Source organism: Aphelocoma coerulescens, chromosome 7 (genome assembly GCF_041296385.1).
Source record: "Aphelocoma coerulescens isolate FSJ_1873_10779 chromosome 7, UR_Acoe_1.0, whole genome shotgun sequence".
Lineage (NCBI taxonomy): Eukaryota > Metazoa > Chordata > Aves > Passeriformes > Corvidae > Aphelocoma > Aphelocoma coerulescens.
The window spans coordinates 32,975,914-33,001,780 of NC_091021.1; the positions used below are offsets into that span (position 1 = coordinate 32,975,914).

At 40.8% G+C, this 25,867-nt stretch overlaps 1 protein-coding gene across 1 annotated transcript in view; it reads right to left on the reverse strand.

The window, feature by feature from the left end:
- Nucleotides 1–25,867, reverse strand: part of NCKAP5 (NCK associated protein 5) — a 334,856-nt gene that overhangs the window by 191,752 nt on the left and 117,237 nt on the right. The window contains exon 3 of the mRNA XM_069021208.1: nucleotides 5,315–5,378. Within this exon, the coding sequence (XP_068877309.1) occupies nucleotides 5,315–5,378 (64 nt within the window). The remainder of the gene's footprint in view (nucleotides 1–5,314; nucleotides 5,379–25,867) is intronic.

Sequence of the window (25,867 nt, forward strand, 5' to 3'; positions counted from 1 at the left end):
GCATTAATGTCAGCTGCGGTGCTGACCACAGGGCCGGGATGGTGGCCTGAGTCTCAGTGCCCTGCAAGAGCTGAGCACCAGCAGAGGTAAATGCAGCTCCCAGGAGAGGCACCATTTCCTACAGTCACGGGCTGCCTCTATAACTGTGCATTTTCAGCTTCCTACAAGGAAAAAAGAAATAAACAAGATTTGGCTTTCTATCTTCATTTCACTCAGCTCAACAAAGCACCATCAAGCTGGGGTATGATCTCTTTCTCCTCACCAAAAACTAGCACCCACGCTAAAAGCCTGAACTTGAGCAAAAGAGCAAGCGACAGAAATTACATACAACCCCCCTGGGAGTTTGGAAAAGCTGATAATACAGTCAAACTTTCAACTGACTTCAATGCAATTTCAGTCAAGACCTTTTCTGCACTTCAACACATCCATCTCCATGTGAACATTCCGGTTTGGCAGAGCTTGATGAAAAGAGGCAGATCTTTTCAAAGCTGATTACAACTTCTGTTTCAATCTGGAAACAAGAGTGGTTTGGACTTCCCATGGTTTTTGAAGAGGCTGTTACATATACCCAAACCCATTACATTTAAGAAAGTTGTAACAAGCAGAAGTGACTCAGTTTCTTATAATAATGGGACATCTTACTGACACTGTGAGGGTTTTTTATGCTTTTTCTTTTTTATTTCTTCCACTCTTTATTTAAAAAACTTGCAGTCTCCACTGTTTTACTGCAAAAACTGTTTGTAAAGCAAGAATTGTGCTGATCACATCAAAACTCAATAATATAACTTGTTTTTCCATTATTAGCACCATCTGAGCCTGTTGAAAGCCTTAACCAGGGCTTTAATTTTTCCACAGAGAGCTTTAAATTAATTAGTGGTTTACATGCTAACAAAGAATCTGATACATTCATAAATCAATCTAATGCAGAAGGATTACCGGAGGGTGGAAACCTATTCAGTGGGGACCTCACATTCACTTAACATGGTGTGTTTTCAACAAAAGGGTGCAGGTGTGGAATAGACGGGTACCAGGAAGAGCCCATGATAATCACTTTGCATCACTTAAAGGACACATGGTAAATCAGAGCCTAGGGCCCACCCCAAGTGAAAACCGTGTAGTTATAAAAGGCAGTATCATCCCACTTTAACCTTCACAGTTAAATTGCCAGAGTGGTACAATTTCTTTTATGTAGGTTACAGGCCAGTGAATTAATGGAAAACAGAGTCAAATTAAAGGATCTGGATGGGAAGAACAAACTAACAAAACTGTATAAGACAGATACAAATTGAGATATCAAAAAAAAAGTAACCATTTTTTTGGGGGTAACTATTAAATGAATCCAAGTTATCAAAACACGATGTCATTATGTATACTTTTGGTTCATTTTAGGCTTTTAAACTAGTTTCTGCTAAAATAACACTTATGCTGCCACAAAAACTCTGCCATGTTAAGTGTGGCAGCATTTTTTTTATATTTTTCCTAACCTGGCACTGTTCACTGTTAAGAAAATTTCACAAAAATGAATACTTTTCCTGGTCATGTTTTGTGTCCAAAGGTGCTAAGTCATGCACTTCAAAGATAAAAAAAATACTTTGATGACTAATGTGGCTTTCAGTCTTCAGCATGTTTTGAAATAAACTTGTGATTTGCCTTGAAAGCTGCTTATTTTAATAATGGGATCTCTGTCACTACAGACACCTGCACAGACCCCACCAAATGCAGTGAGAAGTGTAAACAGATGAACTGATGATCTCCTTTTCCTTTACAAAGAGTCATCCTTGATGAGTCAGAAAAGACATGACTAAGAAAATTGTAAACATGCACACTATGAAATTACAGACCATGAGTGCCAGAAGAGCCAAACAGCAATCCTGGCTCAGTGCTGCTGAAACTTTCAAGGGATGGATTGGTAGTAAGAAATTCTGCATTTTAATAATGAACAATCAATATTTACTGATGGTGGTTCATAAAATGAAGAAACCTGAGCAATTGTCAGGTATTCAGCCTGAATTATTCAGTTCACAATTCAAGTAAGTCATAAATACATACTCCATCCAATATATGAGGTATCAGATTTTCCATACAATCATATGGAAAAAACATATTACAAGATTACTTGTATATTTTTGGTGATAAACATTTATCTTGAAATGAAGTGTCTTCCTTTCATCTTCTGCAGTACCTTCCAGTAAGAAATCAGTCAGGAAAACTGTGACTCTGGGACATATCAAAAGCCCAATTCTTTTGGGGAGTGTTGTGGGTCTCACACACTGGTACCACGCAGCACACGCTGCCTGAGCTTCAGCCTCAGAAAAACCTCTCCTCATAAACATGCACTTCGTCATCACTCACCAGATGTTATTTATTCAGATGCACAGACCCATTTCTTGAGCAAAGACACCATGGTGTAAGTAGCTTCTACAGCACATGCTTTGTGTTTGTTGGTCACTGGTTTTATGCACGTGTCCACCTTGCAGCGGTTCCTGGGGTGCTGGGTGAACCCAAGTGGGAAGGACAGGGATAACCAACTGCACTACATCCTTCCAGCACATACAGGGACAGGGCACACACTCCCTGCTCTCTGACTCTGCTCACCCTAACAGTGAGTGTGGCTTACATAAAGCAGTCACCTCTTACCCTCATGACCGATCTGTGACAGCAAAACCCAAACAGTTTGGGTTTTTTAAATAAGCAGGAAATGCTAGCAGGTATTACATGAGGTGCCACCCTGCCAAAGGCTTGTGTGATGCCCTGCACAGCTCCCGGGATGCAGGGCAGCTCCCCGTGCTCCCTGCCCTGCTTCTCACTGCAAGAAATGCTCTCCACGAGACCGAGCAAGGCACTGGAGGTGGCACTGAAGGTGCCATGTGCTGTCACCTGTGCCCTTCCAAAGTGGAGGAGCTGGTCCCGTGAAAACCTTCGTGTCAATCTAACCAGCGCAACAAACGAAAAGAAAATGGGAGCGAGTAAAGGCGATTAGCTAATTAGTGATTAAATAAAGCTGTGGCCTGTCACTGGCAGGGAGGCTGCGGGGGTGCCATTCCTTTGATCCTGAGTCGCAGCCGGTGACAGCCCGGCCGAGCCCTCGGGCGCCCTGCGGCTGGCTGGTGGCCCTGCCCAGCCTGCTCGCCGCCGGCGCTGGCCCCGGGGGATGTCCATCACACCAAAAAGAGCAGCACATGGGCTGGGCACCCGGCGGGCAGGCTGCTGGCAGCCAGCGCTGCTCCGGAGGGAGCCCCGCCGTTTGCCAAAGGGTTGCTGGCTCGGAATCCCTGGCCGAAATTTCGCTGTGGATGTTTGTGAAGTGTGTGCTCCAAACCCAGCATGCGCAGCCGGCTCCTCGCCGCACGCCCTGGGAACGCAGCTACACGACTTTCTTAATCCCTGGCCTCCCCTGGGTTCAAGTACTCCAGCCCCTAGACCCTTGCTGCTCTCACACTGCTCACAGCCCCGCAAGTTCATTAATGTTAATTAATGACTGCTGTGTTGCATATTAAAATCACCAGCTCTAAGACACAAAGAACTTTCCATACATCAACCGCTTCAAAGCAATCGTCTCTACAGGCGCGCTAGCTCTCGGCTCTAGTTGCGGGATAATTGTGGATATTACCCCTCAGGGAAGAGGGGAAAAACTACCCAGTATTTACCTTGGGGGAAGACTGCACCCCCGGAGAGCTCCCTGTCAGCTCCTAATGGGTTACAACACTTGGCCTCTCAACAAATTATACAAAATTACACCCTGGTTAGCAGGGAGAAGTGATCTATTCCACAGCCCCATAGATGTAAGAAGTGTCTGACAGTCAAGAGAGGAGACCACAAGGTGGGTGCACATACCAAAAGCCTTACCAGCTCCAGAAGGTTAATCAGTATTGCTCATTTCATATAGCCTTGGATTATCCCACTAAGGATATTTTACACTCAATATATTATATTACTGCTATGCCTCCAAGGGAATTAGTTTAAAAAAAAAAATTGAAGGAAATATTTCAAGTAGAGTAAACAGCTCTTCCCAGATTTTGACATTTATTTACACTGAAAACTAAAATGCAGTTGCAAATCCAATGCCTGATCTTTGCCATTCTTCCTCAGGCACAATTTCTCCTGGAGGCAGCAGGAGCTTTATCTCAGTCACAGACTTTTGGATTGCAACTTTACCTGATAAAAGTTTGTTCCTCAGTTCCTCCAGGACTTCTGTGCCCATTCACACACATTACCCACGGGCCAGGCTTCCCAACTGCTTAAACCCCATCAGAAACTCTCCTTGTGGCCAACCCAGCCACGCTGCAGACCCCAAGGGCAGGAACATTGGGGTGCTGTTGGGATGGGAGAGGGCAGTGGCTCCCACAGCTGAGCTGGGCACATCTGGGGCCATGGTGAGAACAGATTCAGAGCTGGTTTCTCTCACCTGTCACTTAGGTCCCTCCAAATCTCACATCACTGTATTAATCACTAAGGATTTATAAATGGCCCTCATTGGAGGCTGGTGGCATTTTAAGGACCCTGCATCACACAGTTCACAGAGCACCCCATCCCCAGAGACCTTCTACAGCTGCTCCCCACTAAGTTAAACAAACTTGGGACCAAAGTATTTCATGGCCAACTGTGCAACTCACTCAGATCAGTGGTACTTCCACGTATGTTCAAGGGGACAGTTTGGGTTTGAAGGTTTTTGAACAGGTCTGCTTTATCCCATGGAAGCTTAAGACATTTTATCTGAAGATAGGGACAAACAAACTCTTTAACAGATGGGAGCAGTTCCTCAGATATTAAGTAATTAAGCACACTCAGCACATGTTGGCTCCTAAAGAAAATTGTTTTGAAGAGATAAGGCACTCTATAAATTGAGGTTTGCGGTTAACCAAAAATCTGCCATTTCATCTTTTGCTTACAAGGCTAATCTCATGAATTGGTACATGAAAAATGAAGATACAAGGAGCACTACATGATTTACAAAATTATCAGATTGAGGGGTTTTTTTAAGCTTCCATGCTTGTGTTCTTCCATTTTTCTGTGGTTGGCTAAGATTTAATAGGCAAGTAAATCTACTGCTTTTTCATCAGAAATTGCCTTTCTGTGCTTGCCTTGCTTCCAATTCCAGTAAGGACCATCAGCAGAAAAATGAAGCAGCTTTTCTCTATCGTGGCTTTTCCAAGGAAGCAAAGCCTTGAGTTCCTTCACATTTATGAATACATCATTGGCAACCCTTTGTTGTGTCCAAGACAGCCTTGATGCTCTGGTGACCACCTCCAGCCAGACCAAATGTGCCTGAAGCAGCAAGACAAGAATTGCAAAGCAGCGAGTAGGCACAGCTTACCATGGCTCCTTCGCTCTTACTCTGGGCAACTTCCCGCTGCAGCCGAGCCACAGACAGCTTCTCCCTGTGGAAAGAAAAGCCTGTGAATAGCAGTTCAGTTTCCAGTGCCTTCCCCATCGGGGCAGCATTCCTGCACATCGCTGGGGTAACCCCCAGCAGGCCCTGCTCTCCTCCCCGTGTTCCCCTGCAGTATTTAGTGGCTGCATTATTGTTTCATTTCATGGCAGTTTGACAGAGCTGTCAATAAATCAGCTGAATCCAAACATCATTTGCTTCATTCAAACAACAAAGTAGCTCATCATGCCAGTGATATAGAAACAGACTGTGCAAATCATATTGTGTTATTTATTTTCCTATAGCCCTGCCCATCCGCTTTATTCTGCACCATATTAACCCATGCCAGAAGGCTGCTGCATCATCAATAAATATATGCATAAAATTGAAATTAAAACCATCTATTCTATATCTAAACACACTGTGATGCATTTTGCAACTACTGAATTATTAGGGTTTTTTTTTTAATTAACCTTTTTCATATAAGATCCTTACACAAATGTTTGGCTCGACTCAACTAATAATTACTTTGTTTAATTAAGGATTTGGCAACCACAACACATTTTCAAATACACTGAAAAGTTGTAAGAAAGGAATGAAAAGTAGTGATTAGCATACATAGAAAAGGAAAGATAATTTCCCATTGTATGGGCTGGGGCAACTCCATCCCCCAGAGACCCACAGAGCTGCCAAGTCAGGGCAGAATTAGGGCCCAGGCTCTGTAAATGCTCCTATCATTGACCGGGCCACTCTCATCCAGCATGGAAAATAACTCTATGGTATTTTATTCCCAAATGAGCAGAAAAAAAGAGTAGCCTTTAAACCATTTCTCAGGAACTGTTCCTGATGAGGAAAATCTGAGCATGCCTGCCTAATTCCTGTGGAATGACAGCACTCCTGTCACTCAGCCACAGCTCAGTGTATGCCTGGGTCACTGCACCAATCCCCTCTCTCCATTTCGGCAGAAGATGTGGTATTTAAGCTGAGTCTCTCTGCTGGTCACCTGCCCCCACATGCTTGCTGCACCCCTCAGCATTCCCCACACAGCCAACAATCATGGTTATCAGATTAGCACCAAGCAATGCCAAAATCCTGATCTGTAAACAGGGATGATGCTGAAACCATGGAATATCAGCAAAAGTTGAAGATGATACAGCCACAGCCCCGTAGAAGTTGGGTTTGTGTTCTCCAGCATGGTATCAAGATCTTTGGCACATGTGAAAAATTATGGAAAATTGAGAAGTGGCATTGAGAGTCCAGCATTGAGAGCCTTAACACAGGTGTCCTAAACACAGCTTCTAAAAGACACGTACCACTTCCCCCCATCCTTGCTCAGATACTATCACAGGCAAATTACAAAACTGGTTAATCCTATTTTAAGGATTTAGTTCATCTGCTGGAAATAGCCCCTCGCATTTTTGCACTGCTTCAGTGCCCTAATATGTTCTAGTGGAAAAAGCAAGTATTCCCTTTGAGGAGGTTTTGACCTTTTAATTGCAAAACAAATGCCTAAAGATATTTTATGAGAAAATATGTGGGGGGTGGGGGGAGAATAAACAAACAACCCCCCCACAAACCACTCCTCCATACATTTCCTGCCAGTGGTCTGGAGAGGTTTATTTAGCTATGCCTCCTACATCAGGAATACTCCTACTTCCCTCTCTCCATGTTAACTCCAACATGGAATCAGTTCCACATTTCTGGAATTTTACTAGAATAAATTCCCCTCAAGGTCCATTCACAAAGAGGGCTTCTCCAATGACGCCAGGTCTTCCTTGTCTGGGTGAAGATCCCTGATGAGATTCAGAAAGGTTTTCTCAGCAATTTTTACCCAGTGAAAGACAGCAAAGACAGGCATTCTCAAACTGTGTTTATAACATTGCTGCTGTGAGGAACAGAACCACTTTTCAATAGTAGAAAATGAAAAAGAAACCAGCCTATCATGTAGAAGAGGGGAAAAAATGTGCCTTAGTGGGTACAGATGAGCCATCTGTTCCAACAATGTCTACAAATAGTCAGCTTCGAGGCAAGCAAACTCTATGCTCCCGCTTCCTCCCTCCCACCTGCACCCCCCAGGTGAAGGAGCTGTGCACACCCAGCCAGCCCATGCAGATGGGTACCTTCCTCTGGGCAGGATGTGTGGCAGAAGCTCAGCGTGCCTGTGGACCACAGTCATCCCCAAGACTGTTCCAGGAGCTCTGTTAGTGATGCACGTGGCCCATTGCCCACAGTGAGCCATTTCCCACCGCCGCTCACAAACACGCACCGGTGTGACTGACAATGGATGTGGCCAGACTCCCTTTACAAGCCAACAGCATTTAAAACTAATTCACAGTGTTGGAAGTTTTCATATGAGATAGATGACAGGAGGGAACCAGGACCTTCATGTCTAAGGATGACCAAATAAACCCTCTGGTTATTATCCACCATCTCAGTTCTCAGCATTTAAAACTAATTCACAGTGTTGGAAGTTTTCATATGAGATAGATGACAGGAGGGAACCAGGACCTTCATGTCTAAGGATGACCAAATAAACCCTCTGGTTATTATCCACCATCTCAGTTCTGCTTAAGGCAGCACCTTCAGTGACTACTCTCAGCCCCCATTTCTAACATGGTATTACAACTGAATAAACATTTTACTATGATTGAGCTGCAAAAATAATAAGCTTTTAGCTGCTTTAGTCTTTCAGATGTTTCAAATGTAAAGAACATTTGACATGCAGCTTCACAGTTAATCTCGTTTTTTTAATCTTTGTTTTTAAATAGGAAAAAACAGTAGCATCACTTTGTTGCTATATGATTTTATTTATTTTTAATCAAGCATGTTTCATCCTTATAGCATGACTAATTAACAAAGTTAATTAGCAACTACAGCCAACCTGCAAGGAAACAAAATCTTCTCTGGGGATTTAAACAATTAATACATGTTCATTGAGAAGGTCTCATGTTCTCTTTTGAAAAACCTCCAAATGATAAAAGGTTTACAAAAATGCTCTTTGAAAGCACAGTTTATGCTCTTAGGTTTGAATATTTGTATTGTAAGTGGCAAAATTCCCAGCCAAAGACTTTGCAAAGAAATAATTAAAGAAGCCAAACAAGGATTCAATTATATCCTTTCCAGATGGAGCCAAGCACACAAGCAGTCAGTGTGTGGATGGAAGAAAGATACATTTCAACTCTCAGTATCACTGGTAGATATTGCAGTAGCTTGTTCTAAAAAACAACAGTTTGAGGAAAGCCCATTTAGTCCGAGAAAAACATAAATGTGCTAAATAATTCTGCATATTCAGAACTCTCCTTAAACTAAAATTCTCCTTCACTCTCCTTTCCCACCAGGTTCAACTCATTCAACTGCCAGACAAAAGAAACCCTGTATCAGATGGCAGTAACAGCTCAGGGCTCCACCACAGAACCACTCTGCTCGAGCTTCTCCCCCATCCACAAGGACAAAGGCAGGGAAGTCAATTCAGTCACAAGCCCCTACCTATCCCTTAACTCTGAACAAATGCTGATGCTCTTCCTGATGTGGTAACACATCTCCTCAGATCGAGCACCACAATAAAAGCTACACTGGGTACATGAAAGGCTCCATTTTTCTCAGTTGTTCTTTTTGTATTGCTACTGTACGTTGATACAATAAAGCCAGAAACTCTAGAAGTGTACTTCAGCTTCCCAAACTTTGATCTTCATTTTTATTTGGAAACCTCAGATTCAGAAACTCTCAGATATAGGGCTTTGCATCTCCATCTAACAAAGAAAGATATTACTTAAATTAGCTTCTGAATAAAGTTAAAATGCGCTGAAATATATCCAATTGCCAAGACCTCAGCTATACAGAATCAGGATGTATTTTCAGTGGTAATTTTACTGTTTTAATGATGAAAAGTAATTTTATCTTTAATGACGAACAGTCAAGGCTCAAAAAGAATGGGAAATATCTTAGAAACATCATCTGAAACTGAAGTTAATGCTTCAGCAAACCTTAAGCCCCATGATCCCCTGGGAAGAGAAGGGCTCTATCCACCCTGACACTGTCCTTTCCTGTCCTGATCAGCCCCACAACCTGCCAGCATGTATTGACAGCTCTTACATTTTCAACAAGCATCAACATTGGCACTTGAAGATTTCAAACTTTTCCTATTTTCTAAGTAAATTATTACTTCTCTACACAACAAAATTCAATAGGTATGAAGCTCCCAAGTTACTCATTCATTTCTCTACCCACTTTTTTTTCCATGAACAGGAATGTGTTTTCTTCATGTTTCATCCTGTCTTGGAAATTTTCACTCTGAAGCAATTTCATTTAGAAGCGATCAGTCCTGCACCACAAAGTGAAGCCCACCTTTTCTTGTCATTTTATAACTTTCACTATTTGAAAAGCCAGAAAATCACCACTGACAAAGTCAAACTTTCAAAATACGTGAATATTTGTTTTATCGTTGGTGACAGTGGCCAAGCAGAATGGCCAAGCCCTTCTGGAGGCTATTTTGGAGCAGAAAAACCCCAACCAAGTTTCCACTCTACACTATCACAGTGATATTCAGAAGGTGAATAAATACTTTTTTTCTCATGGGGAAAAAGCAAACAGAAAACTGACAGAGACTCAGAACCCAGACTTGCAAGGCCTCCCAAACCTCCTTGTGCCTTGGAACCACTCCTTGTCTACCGCCTACCAAAATTACTTCTCCATAACGTTTTTCCCCCTGTATCATTACTTGTAGACACAGCATTGTCTTTCCAATAAACCAGAAGCCACAACTAAACCCCATCACACATGGATTAAACATAGCACGGTGCTAACAACTGACCCAGGGGCAGGGTGCTAGTTTGTGCAGAGAAACACAGTTTGTGCCCGGCTTCCCTCAGCACTTGGTTTTCCAGGGAGGTTTCCCATCTGAGTGCTGACCAGGCTTGACCCCATCGAGTGGATGAGATGTGACAGGGGAAGGGCCCAGGGTGGAATGGCTGCAGTGAACTCATGCGCCTCTTTCAGCTCCGATTGCGGGCGCGGCGCTCAGCACTGCTGCTTCCCCCGCCCGTCACGTACCGCGCCCGCGCTCGCTGCTCCATAAATGTCAGAGCATTGTGGAACTGGGCTTTCAGGGCCTCAGCGCCTTAGCCAGATCTGGCAATAAAGGAGTCATCCTGCACAAAAAAATATTCATTGCAAATTTAAAGCTGAGCGAAGTACAGGCTTCATTTAACTACTTTTACAATAATTGCAAGGACTGGAGTTACAATAACAGAAGTACTAATGCTGTCAGGCAGAAGCAGGAAAGATAGGATGAGCCACCAGCAAGGAACAGCTTCTATTCACTGCTAATTTATTGGTAATAAAAGATAAGCCTACAGAATATATAATTTACATTAAACTTCTCTTCTATAAGACATGATTCTGCCAAATCCAGACAAGCGAAACAGGTAGTAACTTATTTAAACTGTATTTTCTTTGGGTGACACTAAAGCAAGGAAAAAAAATTATAACTATAATCTAAAATAAGTATCAGCAATCCTCATGAGCTCCTCACCAATTTCCAGTGGATTTTCATGTACATCAATCTGAAGAAGTTCAAAGACAACAATCTAGTTGGAAGCATCCAAACAAGACACCAAATACAAAAGAAATGCCATGGAAGAAATCGCAGGAGAACAGGTCAGAAAGGAGGAGGCGAAGAGAGGAACATCATGAGGGCAGAGCCTTCATTATAAAAGCAAAAACATTGTCTTTGGCTAAAAAGTGGGACAGTCATGGCAAAGAAACTAGAAAGGGAAGCTTATCAGGAGTCCATGGCAGATTATCCCCAAATTGTTTCCATGACAAATTACTCTCCCAGCATGGGCACGGCAGCCAAGGTCAGCCGGGCACCTGAGCAGGGTAATTCCCCTCCTCTGAGCACGAGCATGGGAACAGGCAGCAATGCATTTGCAACAGAAGCATCCTCTCTCACACTGGCAATCTCTATTATTTCATTGATATTTATTGTTTTTAGCACTGAAATTATGTGTGCAAGGCTGCATACTTTAATGATTCTTTGGTATTTCAGACAACATTTCAAATATATCTATTTATCTATATCTGTTTATTTATTAAAGTTGGACTGTCTTCTTCGATTATTAGCTCTGACTCCACAGTACTGCCCACCTTTCAAATTTTGTACAGATTTAGGCAAAAAAACATAGTTGAGGAGGTCTAGACCCAAAGTTTAAAACATTGGGGTTTTTTTCTCTTGAACATCAAGATGGTTTTTAACCTTGGTGATGCAGAAAAAACAGTAAGTGAAGAGCAAAAGCTTTATAAATACAGACCCTTAAATAATTTTCATTAGTATGTGAGAAATAATTACAATGACAAGAAGTAGAGCTACCAAGCAAGAGATGGCATCAACCATCACATCAATGCAGTTTCTTGACTAAGAAAAAAATAGGAAAAAGTGATTTCTCCCCCATTAGGCACTTATTCAATTGTAGGATAAAAGACTAATGTCTGTGTGAAACAATGCCAAATCATTGAGATAATTATGAATCATACCAAGCAATCATTTTACAAATCTCCTGGAACATCTCACTTTATGACCATTATTCATGAGATTATGCATTCAACTGCAATTTTTTTGCAGATACATTCCTCTGAAGCCTTTCTTTTGGTCTGAGATTCCAGAGCAAAGAAGAAGAAAATTGGTCTGGGAAAAAAGATGAGTTTTTCTAGAAAGAAAAAAATGGAGAGCAAACCCCATGTTTTTCTAACAATGTCTAAAGCCTGCAGAGAGCAGTGAGAGATACTTACAGACTTCTTTTAAAAAACAGCCCAAACACAGAGCAGTAAACTGCAGCAGGCAAGGGACTTACACCTGGCTATCCACCTGAATGCAACCTCCTCAAGTATGAAACATCAAAACCTAAGTGCCAAGAAACACCAAGTAAACAGCACCAGAATACTGAACTCTGAAATACGTGTAAAGTACAAGTTTTCACATCATGAATCAAATAGCCCATGCATTATGGAAACCTTGCATTTATCAGAAAGCAAAGTGCAGGGCTAAATCCTGCACAGATTTGCTCCTTGTTTACCTTTTGATTCAATATATCCCAGCTAAACTACTAAAAGCCACTGCTAAAAATAAATGAGCACTGGATCCATCACACAAAATTTGTTATTATTTAAAGTGGTACATTAACCATAAACCTTATTGTCTCTGTTCTGAAATCCACACCTTAAAGTATAGAGATAAAACAATTTGACAAATTCACAGTGCTGTAGTTTGGAATTTCTTGACATAAGTGACTGATTTATCAATTTAAGTGTTACATTAACAGTAGTATTTATATTTAATGCTGTATATTATTTCTGCCAATAGGTTGCAATCCAAGAAGCATACAGTGGGAATTTGTACAATTAGGCAAGCTTCCAAGTTCTCAAACAATTATCATCACTGAAAACCTCGGTGTTCAAACAGGAAAAAAAGAAGGAAAGGACTAATAAAAGTCAGTTTGGAATATTAATTCAGCAAAAGAAAACTTTACATTACAATATAGGCAGCTGTTGCACAGCTAGTAATTCTAGAAGAATTACTGCTTGCTCTTTTTTCCAGGTGCTAGTTTAAAAAAATATTTTACACTAAGCAAAGCATATTTAATCAAAGCCTTTAAACGGTACAAAATTTCTTCCTGAGAATCCTTTAACAGCACGAGGCCTACAGTTTGCACTTTTCTAATTAAAACATACAGCAGTGTTTATCTGCTTTGTGACAGCATTCTCAGAGCCATCACATTATTCTTATGACCTTCTCCAGTCCAGGTCAGTGTGAAAAGCAAATTCTCCCTCTGGTACATGACTAATTCACCTGATCCCCCTTCAGCAGCATATGGTCCAGGAGTTCCACTTCTTTAAGTGGGATGATAAGACCATACAACAGGTTGCTCAAAACTTCCCAGCTTAGCTTGATAGTGCAGTTGAGTTCAAAGTGGGTTAAGAAAGAGGCACTGGGTCATTGCTACATGAAAGTCTGGCCCATGGAGAAAGACAACAGTGTAAATCGCCACCTTTTAATCCCTCTTATTCCCAACACACACAAACTGCCACTCTTCATTTCACATGCCCACAAGACGCTTTTTTTGGTCCTAATCCCCAAAAACACCTGCTCTCTTTGCTAGAAGTACCAAAGCTGGTGACACTGGGCTGTTCAGTAGAGCTGACAAGGGCCTGGCAACACATCAGTCACCAACACAAGGAAGGTGCTGCTGAAGCAGATGTTGCTTCTAAATTATTTTTATTTCTGTGACTTGGTGACACTGAAAGCAACAGCAGAGATGTGAATGGAGAAGCTCTGCCTATAGAACTATCAAAAGATTATTTTTTTAATGCTCATTCAAGAAAGAAGAGACAGAGAAAGTACTAGATAGGAACCACTCTGTGTAAGACCACCTCTCCCATCTTGCCTGCCCTGAACACGCCATTCAGCACTTCTGCTTTATTCCAGATTTCAAGCCAGCCTACACCTGTAGGTCGTGCACAGCATTCCTGTTAGGGCACACAGAGCTGTTCCTCTTCAGTGGCATTGCTCTTAGCAGTGTCTCCCAGCTTGTGAGTGTGTAAATTCTCATCTCTCTTCTTGCTGTTCAGTTTTAATCTGGGTCAAGCCATTTTCTAGACTAGATGGAGTCTCAGTTCTTGTGTTTCTGGTTGGGGTGTTATGGATGATTTGCAGTATCAGATCCTTACAGCATAGAGATTTATACCATTTTTATTGCATTGTTTACTCGTGTTAGTTTTGGGTTTTTTTTCTTAAGTAAATATTTGGAATCCAGAAGATATCTATCTCCTGCTGTATGATAAATTCTTTGGTTTGTGACCCAAACCCCTTCAGCCATTTCTAGCAGAAGTGAATTAATTTTTTTCACTGAGCCTGGATATAACACAACCTTGGAAAATGAAAAACAAAGGAAGAAAGATGCAAACAAGGTTTTCTTTTTGCAAAGGACTTGAAAGTTGAGCTAACAAATTCCCCCAATCACTTTTCCTCATATATATTTTTTCTCTGGAGATTTGTCACATGGAGATGGTGTGCTGTGGAAATTCTTTTGAAAGGACATACATTTCCCTAAGGGGTTTTTAATGAGAACTTATTGCTCATGAAAGATTCAGGATTGGCAGCACTTCAGTCTTCAGTTAATGATCTTTTGTTTATTAACATAAAATGCATCACACTTAACAGGAGTGTAACTTTCCCAACCAATGCATCAAAGCACAAAAGAATTCTCACTCCTTCTGTCTTATCCCCTGAGGCTGTCTGAGAGGGTGTTAGCTGAAATTTATATGGTTGTCCTCTATGAAAATGAAGTCAGAACTCTTGTTTCACGTAAAACTGAAAATCACGGAAACATTTTTTCATAACCAAAATTACCCAGACATAAACTAACAGCAAGAAATGTCAGTACACTACTATGACTTCTCACAGTGCCTGTTCCTTCCACACAAACCTTTTACCAGAACCAGAAGGTCTTTGCTTAGTCCTAATCCTAATTACTTTTACATTCTGTGGGTAACATTCATGCAAAGTGCTGATTCCACATCCTGGTAGTAAATTACCATCTTTAGAAAATCAACAAATTTGCAAAGAGTGATGAAGACTATAGGCAACTAGGTCTGTAAACCAGAGTACCCAGAAACACAGCCCTAAGCCACTTCTTGTATTTTTAGAGAAATGAAAAGACAGAAATACATTTCTTAAAAAAAAAAAAAAAAAAAAAAAAAAGGATGAAACCCAACACTGAAGGAAAATGGGTGTAAGGCACAAGCCCCAAATTCATTGTTTTGGATACTAAGCTCAACCAAACTCCTAGATCCCACTGCTTTCTTCATAACTAGCTTTCCTTCGGCTCTGCCCAAAAGATACACCCAGTTCTCATTTGTTTGTGAGAATGTTTAGAAAGATTTTCCTCCCTGCTCTCTACAAAGCCTTTCACTTTTGCTCTTACAGTTCAAAGCAGATACTTGATTTTGCTTCATTACTGGTTGATCTCTTACCTCTGTTTTCCACTCCTTTGTTCCCAGATCATCACAACAATTCCTGGTATTCTTTGTAATCTCTCTTTAAAGGAAGGTGTTACACAGTGTGATGCATTTCTATCCATCCAGAAAGCCCACAGCATGAGGACTTCTGGTTTTCTTGACAGGCTGCATTTGCTATGTCTTTTTTCTCTCTGAGCTATATTTATTGCAAACTCTGTAACCTTCTGGATGTCACTCGTCCTGCTCTAACTGAACACTGAAATACCTTGAAAAAACCATGTGGATAAGAAACAAGACCAAAGTGATTTTATGCTTTGCTCACTTTGCTCACAACCCTCTCACTTGACTTTTTTTTTTTTTTTTTTTTTTTTTTTTTTTTTTTGCATTTACACAATTGTTCAATACTTAGATATTCTGGTACCAATCACTAACCAATCTGCAATAACCTTCCACTCGCAGAGAAAATATAGAAAAGGATCAAACCTGGTCAGAAAGTCCTTTTCTTTACTGAATAAATTGTTTTCTTTTTGTTTTTTTTTCTTGTAAGATCATTTTGCACCCTCAAGAATACTGTTCTGGTAAGACCCAGAAATACTGCTCGGTCAGGTGGACATGTTTCACTGGGAACTGTCTCCATTTTAAGGCCAAAGCAGCTGAAACTCAGATCAGGGCCCTGGAGTAATTTTTTCTGTTGTTCATCACTGCTCTCCTCTGAGAGATAAAAGACAATTTCTTCTCACATCATTTTACAGAAATTCAAATAATCTGAACAGATTACACTTTTGGATACAGCACTTTTCATACAGCCCCTGCAGGTGCCTTCCAATAGGACTCTTAGCAAATGACAGATAAAATAAATATTTATTTTCTGAGAGGATTTCTTAAATGTCTACATCAAACATACTTAAGATTTACCAACAGGCAATAATTGCCACTTAGTTTTCAGTTTCAGAAATGCAATCATGTTTACTGAATGCAAAGATTTTGAAAGAGAAGGTAATTCAGACTTTTCTATAAATTTGTATGGACTTGGGTAAGCTACTAGAGCTACTAGTTTCATTAAGAGAAAAACAGCTGAAAGCTAATAAGAGGAATCTTCTGGTTTTTTTAATTTAAAGTAATGCTGTAACAAACTGCCTCGGAAAAAGTTATAAACTGCTGGATTTCCCCCAGTCCTCCCCCAGGCTAAGGAATGTGTTTCAGTGTGCCTTAAACAAAATAATGTTCTCTACACTATGTCTCACCATGCTGGAAACAAAACAAGCAGTATTTTGAAAATCACTTTGAAGTATCCTTCAGTAACCCAACATACGAATTCATATTCATGCAGCCTTACAGCAATAAAATCAGTTCCATGCTAATGATATAATTGTTTCTTCTATCATTCTGTCTATAAAAGAAGACTAGATAAAGTCAAAGGCAGTGGCCTCTGGCTGATTATGTGTTTTGACAAATTAGATGATTAACTGAAACCTCAAACCCAAGCTTTGCTGTCTCAGTAGACCTAGAAGTGAAGAAAAGCTTTGCTTTTGAAAGGACGTGGCTCTACAGGGACCTCAGCCCAGACTGAGAGTGCTCCTCAAAGAGCAGTGTTTGTACTGAGCACACAGCCGTGCACACAGCCTAATTCCAACAGAGAAATTACAGTTGTCACTTTAAATAATGGAAGCAGCATATGGCAATATATGCAAAGTGCTTTCCAACATGTTCAAGTAGAGATGCAGAAACTAAGTTATCAATGACAGTTTTACCACATAATATACCAGTGTAACACTTAACAACACTGAAAAGGAAATCCAGACATATCAGTGGGGCAATGGCAGTATTTTTATATTTATGAAGCTGTTTAAATTCACATACAGTGAAGGCACAACTAGGAATAAAACAGGGAAGACTGAATAGCAACAGGCACAAGATCCACTTGTGTTGCTCAAGTTGTTTTACTGAGCTCAGTCAAAAAACTCAACAAGTGGTGCTCTGAACTTCTTCAATATAACAGCTTCAAGCTCTGCTCTCTGAATATTAAATGACAAAACATTATCAGGTGAAAGTAGAGTACTATCTATCCTTCCAGTTAGTACAGCTCAACAAAGCTGGGCCAGAACTGTTACATAGAACTTTTCCAGTTATTTGTGATGTGACTGAAAATGCTGTTACAAAACAGTGTCCTTTCATCCTTTTACAAGTAAATACAATCTAAAAAAACAGCTTTCTGTTTAAAACCTGAATCAGGGAAGCAAACACCTCAAGAAACCCCAGACAAACTAAACCCTCTTGGGGCATTTTAAATCATTTTCCCCAAAGACAGCCAGCTCTGCTCTGAGAATGAGGCCAGCTTCTCAGAGCTCAAATAGCATCAACTTCAATGGAAGTTCAGCTTCAGCAAACAAAACAAGTAATTTAAAAGATACGGATGAATAAGGATTAAGATGTGTTAGTGTTTGGGCATTTCCAAACATATTAAATGTATATTAAGAAATACTAACTGTCTGAAGTATTAAAATGGGAATGCTTTCAGCAGTTCAAATGTCAACCAGACACTTAGGCAATTCCACATTTCTCCAGTTTCAGCAACAAATATCATGGTTTGAAATCATCTGATGTTTGAATAAAGCTCTTTGCCATTTTTCACAGCAGATGTATTGTATCTGGGTAATGAACTGTGCTCTGAAGTAACTTATTACAGCCATCACCACAGCCAGCTACATCACCTTTGGCAGAATGCAAAATAAAAATCACACAGTGCTCACATAGCATCACCACAAGTATTACTTCATTTACAGAATCAGGAAAAGCTCCATTTTAAATCAAGGTATTGATTATTTCAAAATTCAATTCCCCAGTCAAAAGCTGTAACAAGAAAATAAATCCAGTAAAGGGCATTTTCCAATTAAGTAAGTGCCCCTAATCTTGATTTTAAGTTACTTTGATATTAGAGATCATAAAGTAGAACCACACTTTAAGTATCCAGATTATTAGAGTAGGAGTTAAAACAGACATATATAAAACAGGTAATTAATTTTGTAGGTAACTCTCCTGCATCATGGCCATGCCTTTAGCATATAAGATCAAAACATCTGACAGAAAATTCATAGATGGGTACCTTGATGTTTTTCTGCTTAAACCTAAGGTTTACCTTTAATTCCATACCTTATTTTAATAATAAAAGGGTCAGAATGAGGCTGCAACAAGCACCTACTTTAACATCCACTCCCCCCAATAACCAGCAATTTTCTTATGGAAAGCCAACAGAAGCGACCTCCTCCACACCCAAGGTTCATTAGCAAAATTGTAACTGTGGCTCTTCAGTGTTTTACAAGAGTGCATAAAAAGCTGAAAGTTGAATATATGTTACTAATAGTCTAAGCTGTTATCCAGGTGGTCAGAGCTGCTCTGAACTCAGGGGATCGATATCTAAGAGATATTTGGGTTCACTTTCCTTCCTGAAAGTCCCCAAAGCAGAAGAGAATCGCTTCTCCTTTTTCACCAGGCTGCAAGAACCAGCAGACTTTGATGCACTAAGATACTTCCATGTTGACATATTTTCCTTAACAAGATATTGTCTTAATTAGTTTCATCTGCCATTTGGAGGTTATCTAGAAGACAAGTTAAGGATTTTTTTTAGTGAAGCAGAAAAAGCCCATATAAACATATTAGGTTGCATATTATTCCTTATTGTAAAACTAGTACCTGCTCATTACTGCACATCCCACAAAAGCAGTTTTCACAGCTGACACTGAAAGCTGTTATCATCTAATTTCATGTGGAAATGAAATGCTAGGATATTTTTCTGCACAAAACCCCCACATATTCATCCCTTCATCAAACATTTTTGGTGAGACTGCATGACCCAGACACAGAGGTATTGCCTTGCCCTGCTGCTGGCTCTGCCCACAAAGGTAAGGCCTTACACCAGTAGCTCTTCCCTGGCTTCTGTCTGCAAAGCTCTTGGCATCCACACAATGTCCCAGTGTGTTGATAATATAATACAGCTACGTGCTAAATTCAAAACTATTTTAGTTAGCATACTGCTGCTTTTTCGCAGTCTCAGATAAAGATAAGGAAAGGACAAGAAAAAGATAAACTCTCAAGGTACATGAGGTCTGTCAACAGGTATTTTACCTCAGCAATGTCTTACAAAACCATTATGAACTGTACCTACATATAGACAGTGCTTCCGTATGCGCCTATAAAAACTATGGCTTTGTTTAAAAATCCTATTATTCCAATTTCTCAGAGTTGCAAGTGACAGAGAAAACAATTTATTTTCTAGATAGGTAGGGAATAATTTTTCTCTTCCCCTATACACAGATCATGGTCTACACGGTTTCCCAAAGACATATTTTCTTTAAAAGCTGCAATATTTCTTGGAGCATTCCCTGCAACAGTAACAATCAACTTTTCTTTTACAAGGAAAATGTTTCTAAGTGCACACAAGTACTGATAGCCAAAAGTATTAATGAAGAAAAGTATTTAAAACCACTAGAAAATTATGCCATCATACCAAGCAGTAATTTAACACTTTAAACAGGCAGCCAGATGGCTGGTTTCAGTCAGCCCATTTCCAGTGACATGTATTTAATCAGCTGAGTTACCCCAGACAAACAACCAGCCTGGATTTCTAAGAGCAGGACAATGACGGAGTGGGATAGCTGGAGCTGCAGATCAGCAGGGTTTAGAAATTACTTCAGGCTGGGGCTCGCCAGCCCTTGGCAGGCCAGAGGCTCAGCCCCGCTCCCTGGGCCAGCAGGACCACTCAGGCACCTGCTGGAAGCCCCAGTGGCTCAGCAGGACCTGCGGGACATTCCTCCAGGGCCAGCCACAATCCCCCAGATGGGATTTTAATTACAGTCCCACCACTCCAGCGCCTCCTGCCATCCTTCAGTCCTTGAGCCCGAGTGCCAGCAGCCTCGGACACACATCCCCTCTGCCAGTGCCCAGCTGGCCAGCCAAAAATCACACAGGGAGAGATTTACTGGAAAGGGAGGGGAAAAAACGCTGTCCCTGCCACACAGCAAAATTTCCTCTGACTCTTCAGACTTTTATTCTATTGATATGCTCTTCAGTAGAGACCTCCAGCCACTGTCACACTCTGGCTGGACTTTTTCATTTAGGTTATAAATCTGCTCCTTCCTCAACGGTCAGAGGATTTTCCCAGGAATTCCCTGGCCAACCACCAAACAGTCCCACTAAAGGCCAGAGACATGCTTTAACCTATTTAACTGTACCCCCCAATGCCCATCTTCCTCTCCATGCCTGTATTAACTTCCTCCACATCCTCTCCTTCTGTATTTCCACAAAGCACTCCGCCTTTCACTAGGATCTTAACACTGCCAAAGTCAACATGTTCTCACCAGTTCTAATACATGTGTTTGGTGCTGGTTCTCCTAAGCAAACTTGGTTTGATCCTGAGGTCAATGATTATGGACAGAGCCATTCAGGAACATCTGTGTACTGTCCCTGGACATCACAGAAGAGGACAAACCTGGGGAGAGCCAACATCACAGTCTCTGAAGAGGTCAAAGCAGCTGGATCAGTAACTGCAGAGAGCTGACAGAGCCCCTCCCGTTATTTAACACAAAATGAGAAAAGGTGTCATGAATTTTCACAAATTGCTCAAATATTATGATCTGAGTACTCAAATACTTATTTCTACCTGAGCACTCTACAGGAAATGTGCCATTTGAGCTGGTAATAGAACCACGTTAATGACTCCCAGAACCAGACCCGACTTTGAAACAACGTGCCTTGAGCCTCACTGCACAAAGCAATGAAGACATTACCCATGCCATCCACCAGAAACAATCTCATACTCAATGCTCACTGTTACACAACATACTGCCCTAGTATTTACTGCCCTTTTTATGCTCTTCTATGCACAGAGGCACATAACATTGTCTTTATTTTAAGCTAGTCAAAGTTTGAGAGCTTTCCTGAGAGATAAGGATTTTTTTTTCATTTCATTTGTAAAAGGAATTAAAAATCTAGATCACAACATCCGACAACAAACAACAGTGGAAGTCAGTGCCAGGCTTGCTTATTCTCAGAAACAAAGTTGAGCAGTCTCAAGACCTTGCCATTTGAGCATAGATTGCATTCTGGCATATCAGATGCTGTGGTAATGGGATTTTGTAAATCTGAAATGCATTCATATTGTGTACATAAAGAAATCTCTTGATGTTTTACTTAGTTCAATGCTCTTTTTCATCATATGTACCAACCCATGCCCCCCTGCTTTCAACAGCTAATAACCAATACATCTGATGAAAATTAATTGTCTTGACAGCTTGTATAAAAACTATAAAGGTGCAAAGGAAAAATGCTGTGGCAGCATTTTCTTTCTCTGTAGGACAGTAGCTATGGAAACTATCTTCAGAGGCCAACTGGCTGCCATCCCAGTGCAGCACAAAAAAAAAAATCAAAATGCTACTTTTAGAGGGTTACTCAGTGGCACCAGTCATAATTATTAACATCTACAAAGTTGCTGCACATTAGCCACAGCAAAGTATTGGTTCATTTTGTTGGAAGCAAAGCTGATACGACATTATAGCACTATTACAGACCTGGATAATACAGAGCCTTATAAACTATCCTCATATTGATAATTATTATGATAACCTGCCAAAAAGAGCATAAAAAATTGTGAAAATAGACAGCTATCTAAAATATCAATGTGCAAACCATTCCATCTCCTAACAGAAAATATTTTATTACTTATTATGATAGAAATACTCAAGTAAATACTCGCAGATGAAGAGGAAATCTCTAATCTTATTTAACTGTCACATTTCACTGACTGAAACGTACCCTTTCTGAAGGTTTTATCCCATATAGCTAGCCTGAACAAAAGCCGTGATTTCTAATACAGTCAGAAAAAATCAACCTTTTTTTATAAATGCTGAGAGATTGTGAAGGATTTTTCCCTGAAAAGGTGAGACACAAAGGAGCCAGAAGTTCATTACTGCAAATGCATGTGACAACTTTCACTGCCAGCCACAGAAGAACTGCAGTCACAGGTCATTGATGAGACTCAAACTTTTGAAGAAATATGTCTTCCATCCAGAACAGTGTTCATAAAGTAAGAAGATTTCAGTCCACAAGAAACTTATAAGGAAGAAAGCTGGAGTATACATACACCTCAAGTATATACATAATTCCACCATTACAGAGCTTGGTATTTCATTCAACCATACAATTTTGTGACTCTGTGTTATTCTCCAGTGGATAATTTCTCTTTCTGTGAATACCTTTCTCCAGTTTCTCTGGAAAACTCCTTCTCTGACACCAGCAATTCTTATTTAAATGGTTTATGGAGACTACCCAGGAACATCAGAGTTACACAGACCAGGTTTATGTTCAATCAAGAGCCAAATTCTCCCCAGTGCCACATTGCACTGGCTGGGTGTGGTCTGCTGGGGGCTGCGGAAATGGTACCTCTTGAAGGATTTGACTTGAAACCTTGGAACCTTGACACGCACTACAAAACCTGAGTGTCTGAGGCACTGGGCTGTCGTCTGGTTATCCTGGTAACCTCTGAGCACCCACAAATCAATGATGGCCTCATCCAAAAAAGTCTGTGCCTATGCGCAGAAAATAGCTAAAAAATAAGGCACGTGCCTAAAATACAGGGTATTAGGACAACTTTAAAATCCAATTTAGCTCACAGATTGCAATCGCTGTTATTCAAGCATGTCTGTATCTCCATCCTGCTGTTTCCACCGAGAGGCTGTGATCCATCTGCTCCTTAGCTCATGAGGATCTGCCTGTAAGAGCTGGGACCCAGAGGGCTGGGGATTCACAGCAGGCTCTGCTGCTGTAGCCCCATTTTGCCTGCTGAAGATCTTTTAACCCAACTACTCCATTGGCCAGCTCATTCCAAATTGAACCGCAGCAGGCGATTTTCAGGCTTTGAAACCAATATGAATTACTATAAATAACAAGTAGGTCAAGACCATGTTTTCTCCTGCATTTTCTCTTGCTCACAACTAATGATCCAATTCTGACCCCTGCAGGTCCCTCGCCAGGGTGGTACAGCCGTCCCTTTGGGGTCGACAGGGAGAGGTGGCACAGTTCTCCAACAACAGCCCTGGGGAAATCCCAGACATTATTCTCCAGGCACATTGGTCTGTCTCCTTGTAACCTTAGTCACAACCTTCAACAATCCTGCATGCAATAAATGATTTTCCACAGATGAAAACTTCTTTTTCTTATAGAGGAAAGAAGATGTTTAAGCTGTATTTATTGAAGATCTAGCAATACATGCCTGTCCCTTATTTAATAAATTAGCAGTGTTGAGCAGCTTTCTCTATAAAGCAGTGGAGGCAGTCTCTCAGAAATATGTATTTACTTACACTACATATTAGACAGTCAAAGAAATAAATTAAGACCTTCAATGCAGTCTTTATCCAAACTATTGCACTGGTTGACTGAGTGCCTCACGGTTTGGAAAAGGAGCTTTCACACATCCTATCCAGACCTCACTGATGGGATAATTTGTAATAGCACTATAAAAGAAAAAGAACAACCTGACAACAAAAAGGGGCAAGTTTTCTGCAGGCAGAGGGAAATTCACTACTGCTTCAAATGGGAAGAGAAACCCATCTGTAGGGCTGTGATTTCATCCTGTCATGTAGGAGCTCTGCATTTGAAATATTGGTTGGGGTGACCGGAGGGAAGAGGATCATGACATGCTTATATCCCCCCAGTGCCATCAATAAATCCATGCCTGACTGGAACTATGGTTTTTATTTTAGATCTAACAACAGCTGTCATTAATTCACCTGTTACCTCTACATAGTTATATCAGCAGAAAATTGCAGCAAAACACACCAGAACTATTACATGTCTCCTACCAAGGTTTGATCCAGCTACTACTAAACAAACAAAGTTAGGGTTCAACTAACTTGGATCTGAGTAAAAAATACGTGGTCCATGCTGCCACCATAAAAGAGGAGATTAAAAGAACTGAAAGGATGGACAATAGGGTTTGTGTGCCAAAAGCCTGACTTCTTTTCCTGTCTTAAGCTTATAAGAGACACCCATGACTGAAAACTTTGTCTTGCCTACTGTCCTTAAGACTATCACAGCTACACGCTGCCGAGTGAAGATGTCAAGGAGATTCATCCAGACTCCAACAACACTTATGTAAGTATTGCTAAAAATATCTCTCTTAGAAAAGCCTTTACATGACAAGGGAGAGATAAACTCACATATTGATACATCCCAAACTATCCAGCCTCCACTCTCACACAAACCCCAAAATCAGACAACAAAATGCACAATAAATAATAAAGCACATTTTCATTACTCTAGGAAGTAAATCCATCAGGGACCACTGCCACCATTTGCTTTAAAGGTGCACACTACACCAGTAAGTTAAGAGCATGGGCTTTAAAGAAAAATATTTTTAACTAGCTATGAAAAATTTGATTCTTTCTTTGATGCAAATAGCTCTCCCCCAGAAAACAAGTCCCAGTAAAAGAAAAGATTTCTAACATCTGTTAACACCACACTTACTCTCCTACAGTTTTACAACTTGGTGTCACCCCTCACTGAAATACATGCTGTTGCAGATCTTAATATCTTTCTCCACTCCTTCTTTCACACTTTGCAACACCTGTATCACAAATCCCAAGACTGAACAGGCTGTTCCACTGCATTTTTTTTATTCCTTTAGTTCTGACTTTCCTAACTCAGCTTTTCAAACTTAATAGAATATCCCTTTGCAGTTAAGTATTTTCTGCCTTTGATTAATTCCTGCAAACCTGCAGCTCTCTTTCTGAACACAACTTCACTGTTTTCTTGCAAGAGGAAGCAAATCAAAATTCAAGGTTATTTCCTTCCTCCTCAGCTGCCAAGATCATTTTGATGTCTCAGTCCCTCCTCTCACCTGGTCATCTTACTCTTCCTTAGAGTTCTGCTGTCCCTGGTTCCAGTTCCTTGCCATACAGGTCTGTTACAGTCTTTCCTAGCTTAAAAGCAACAGCCATCCTTGGTTTTACTTCATTCTCTGAACACTGAACAGCTACACTGCCACTCATTCCCATCCTTTTTCACCCCTGTCTTTCCTATCAAAACACCAGAAGCGGTGTTTGACCCTCTGTGAACTTGCAGTCTCAGGAACCAACTCCTAACTCCTTGTCAGGGAGACATGAAGCCCCACAAATACTAGGTCAGACCAGGTGATGCTTTACATGGAGTCCAGAACTGGAAACCTTGGCATGTGTTGGGACTTTCTGGGTTTCAGATATGGAGTTTGGACAGAGGCAGCCCAAGGTTACCAGGTGATGTGCATTTCATGCTCCTGTTACCTACCAGTCACATATGGGCCCGTAAGACACAGTGCCAGACAAAGAGGCCCAGCAGTTTTGAAGCAACACTTCAGATATCTGACACAGGGAGAATGTCAGGCTTTGAGAACAAATAGAAACTCTGACATCAAAACAAATCTATTCTCGCTCTCTGACTAATGATTCCTCATTTTTCTTT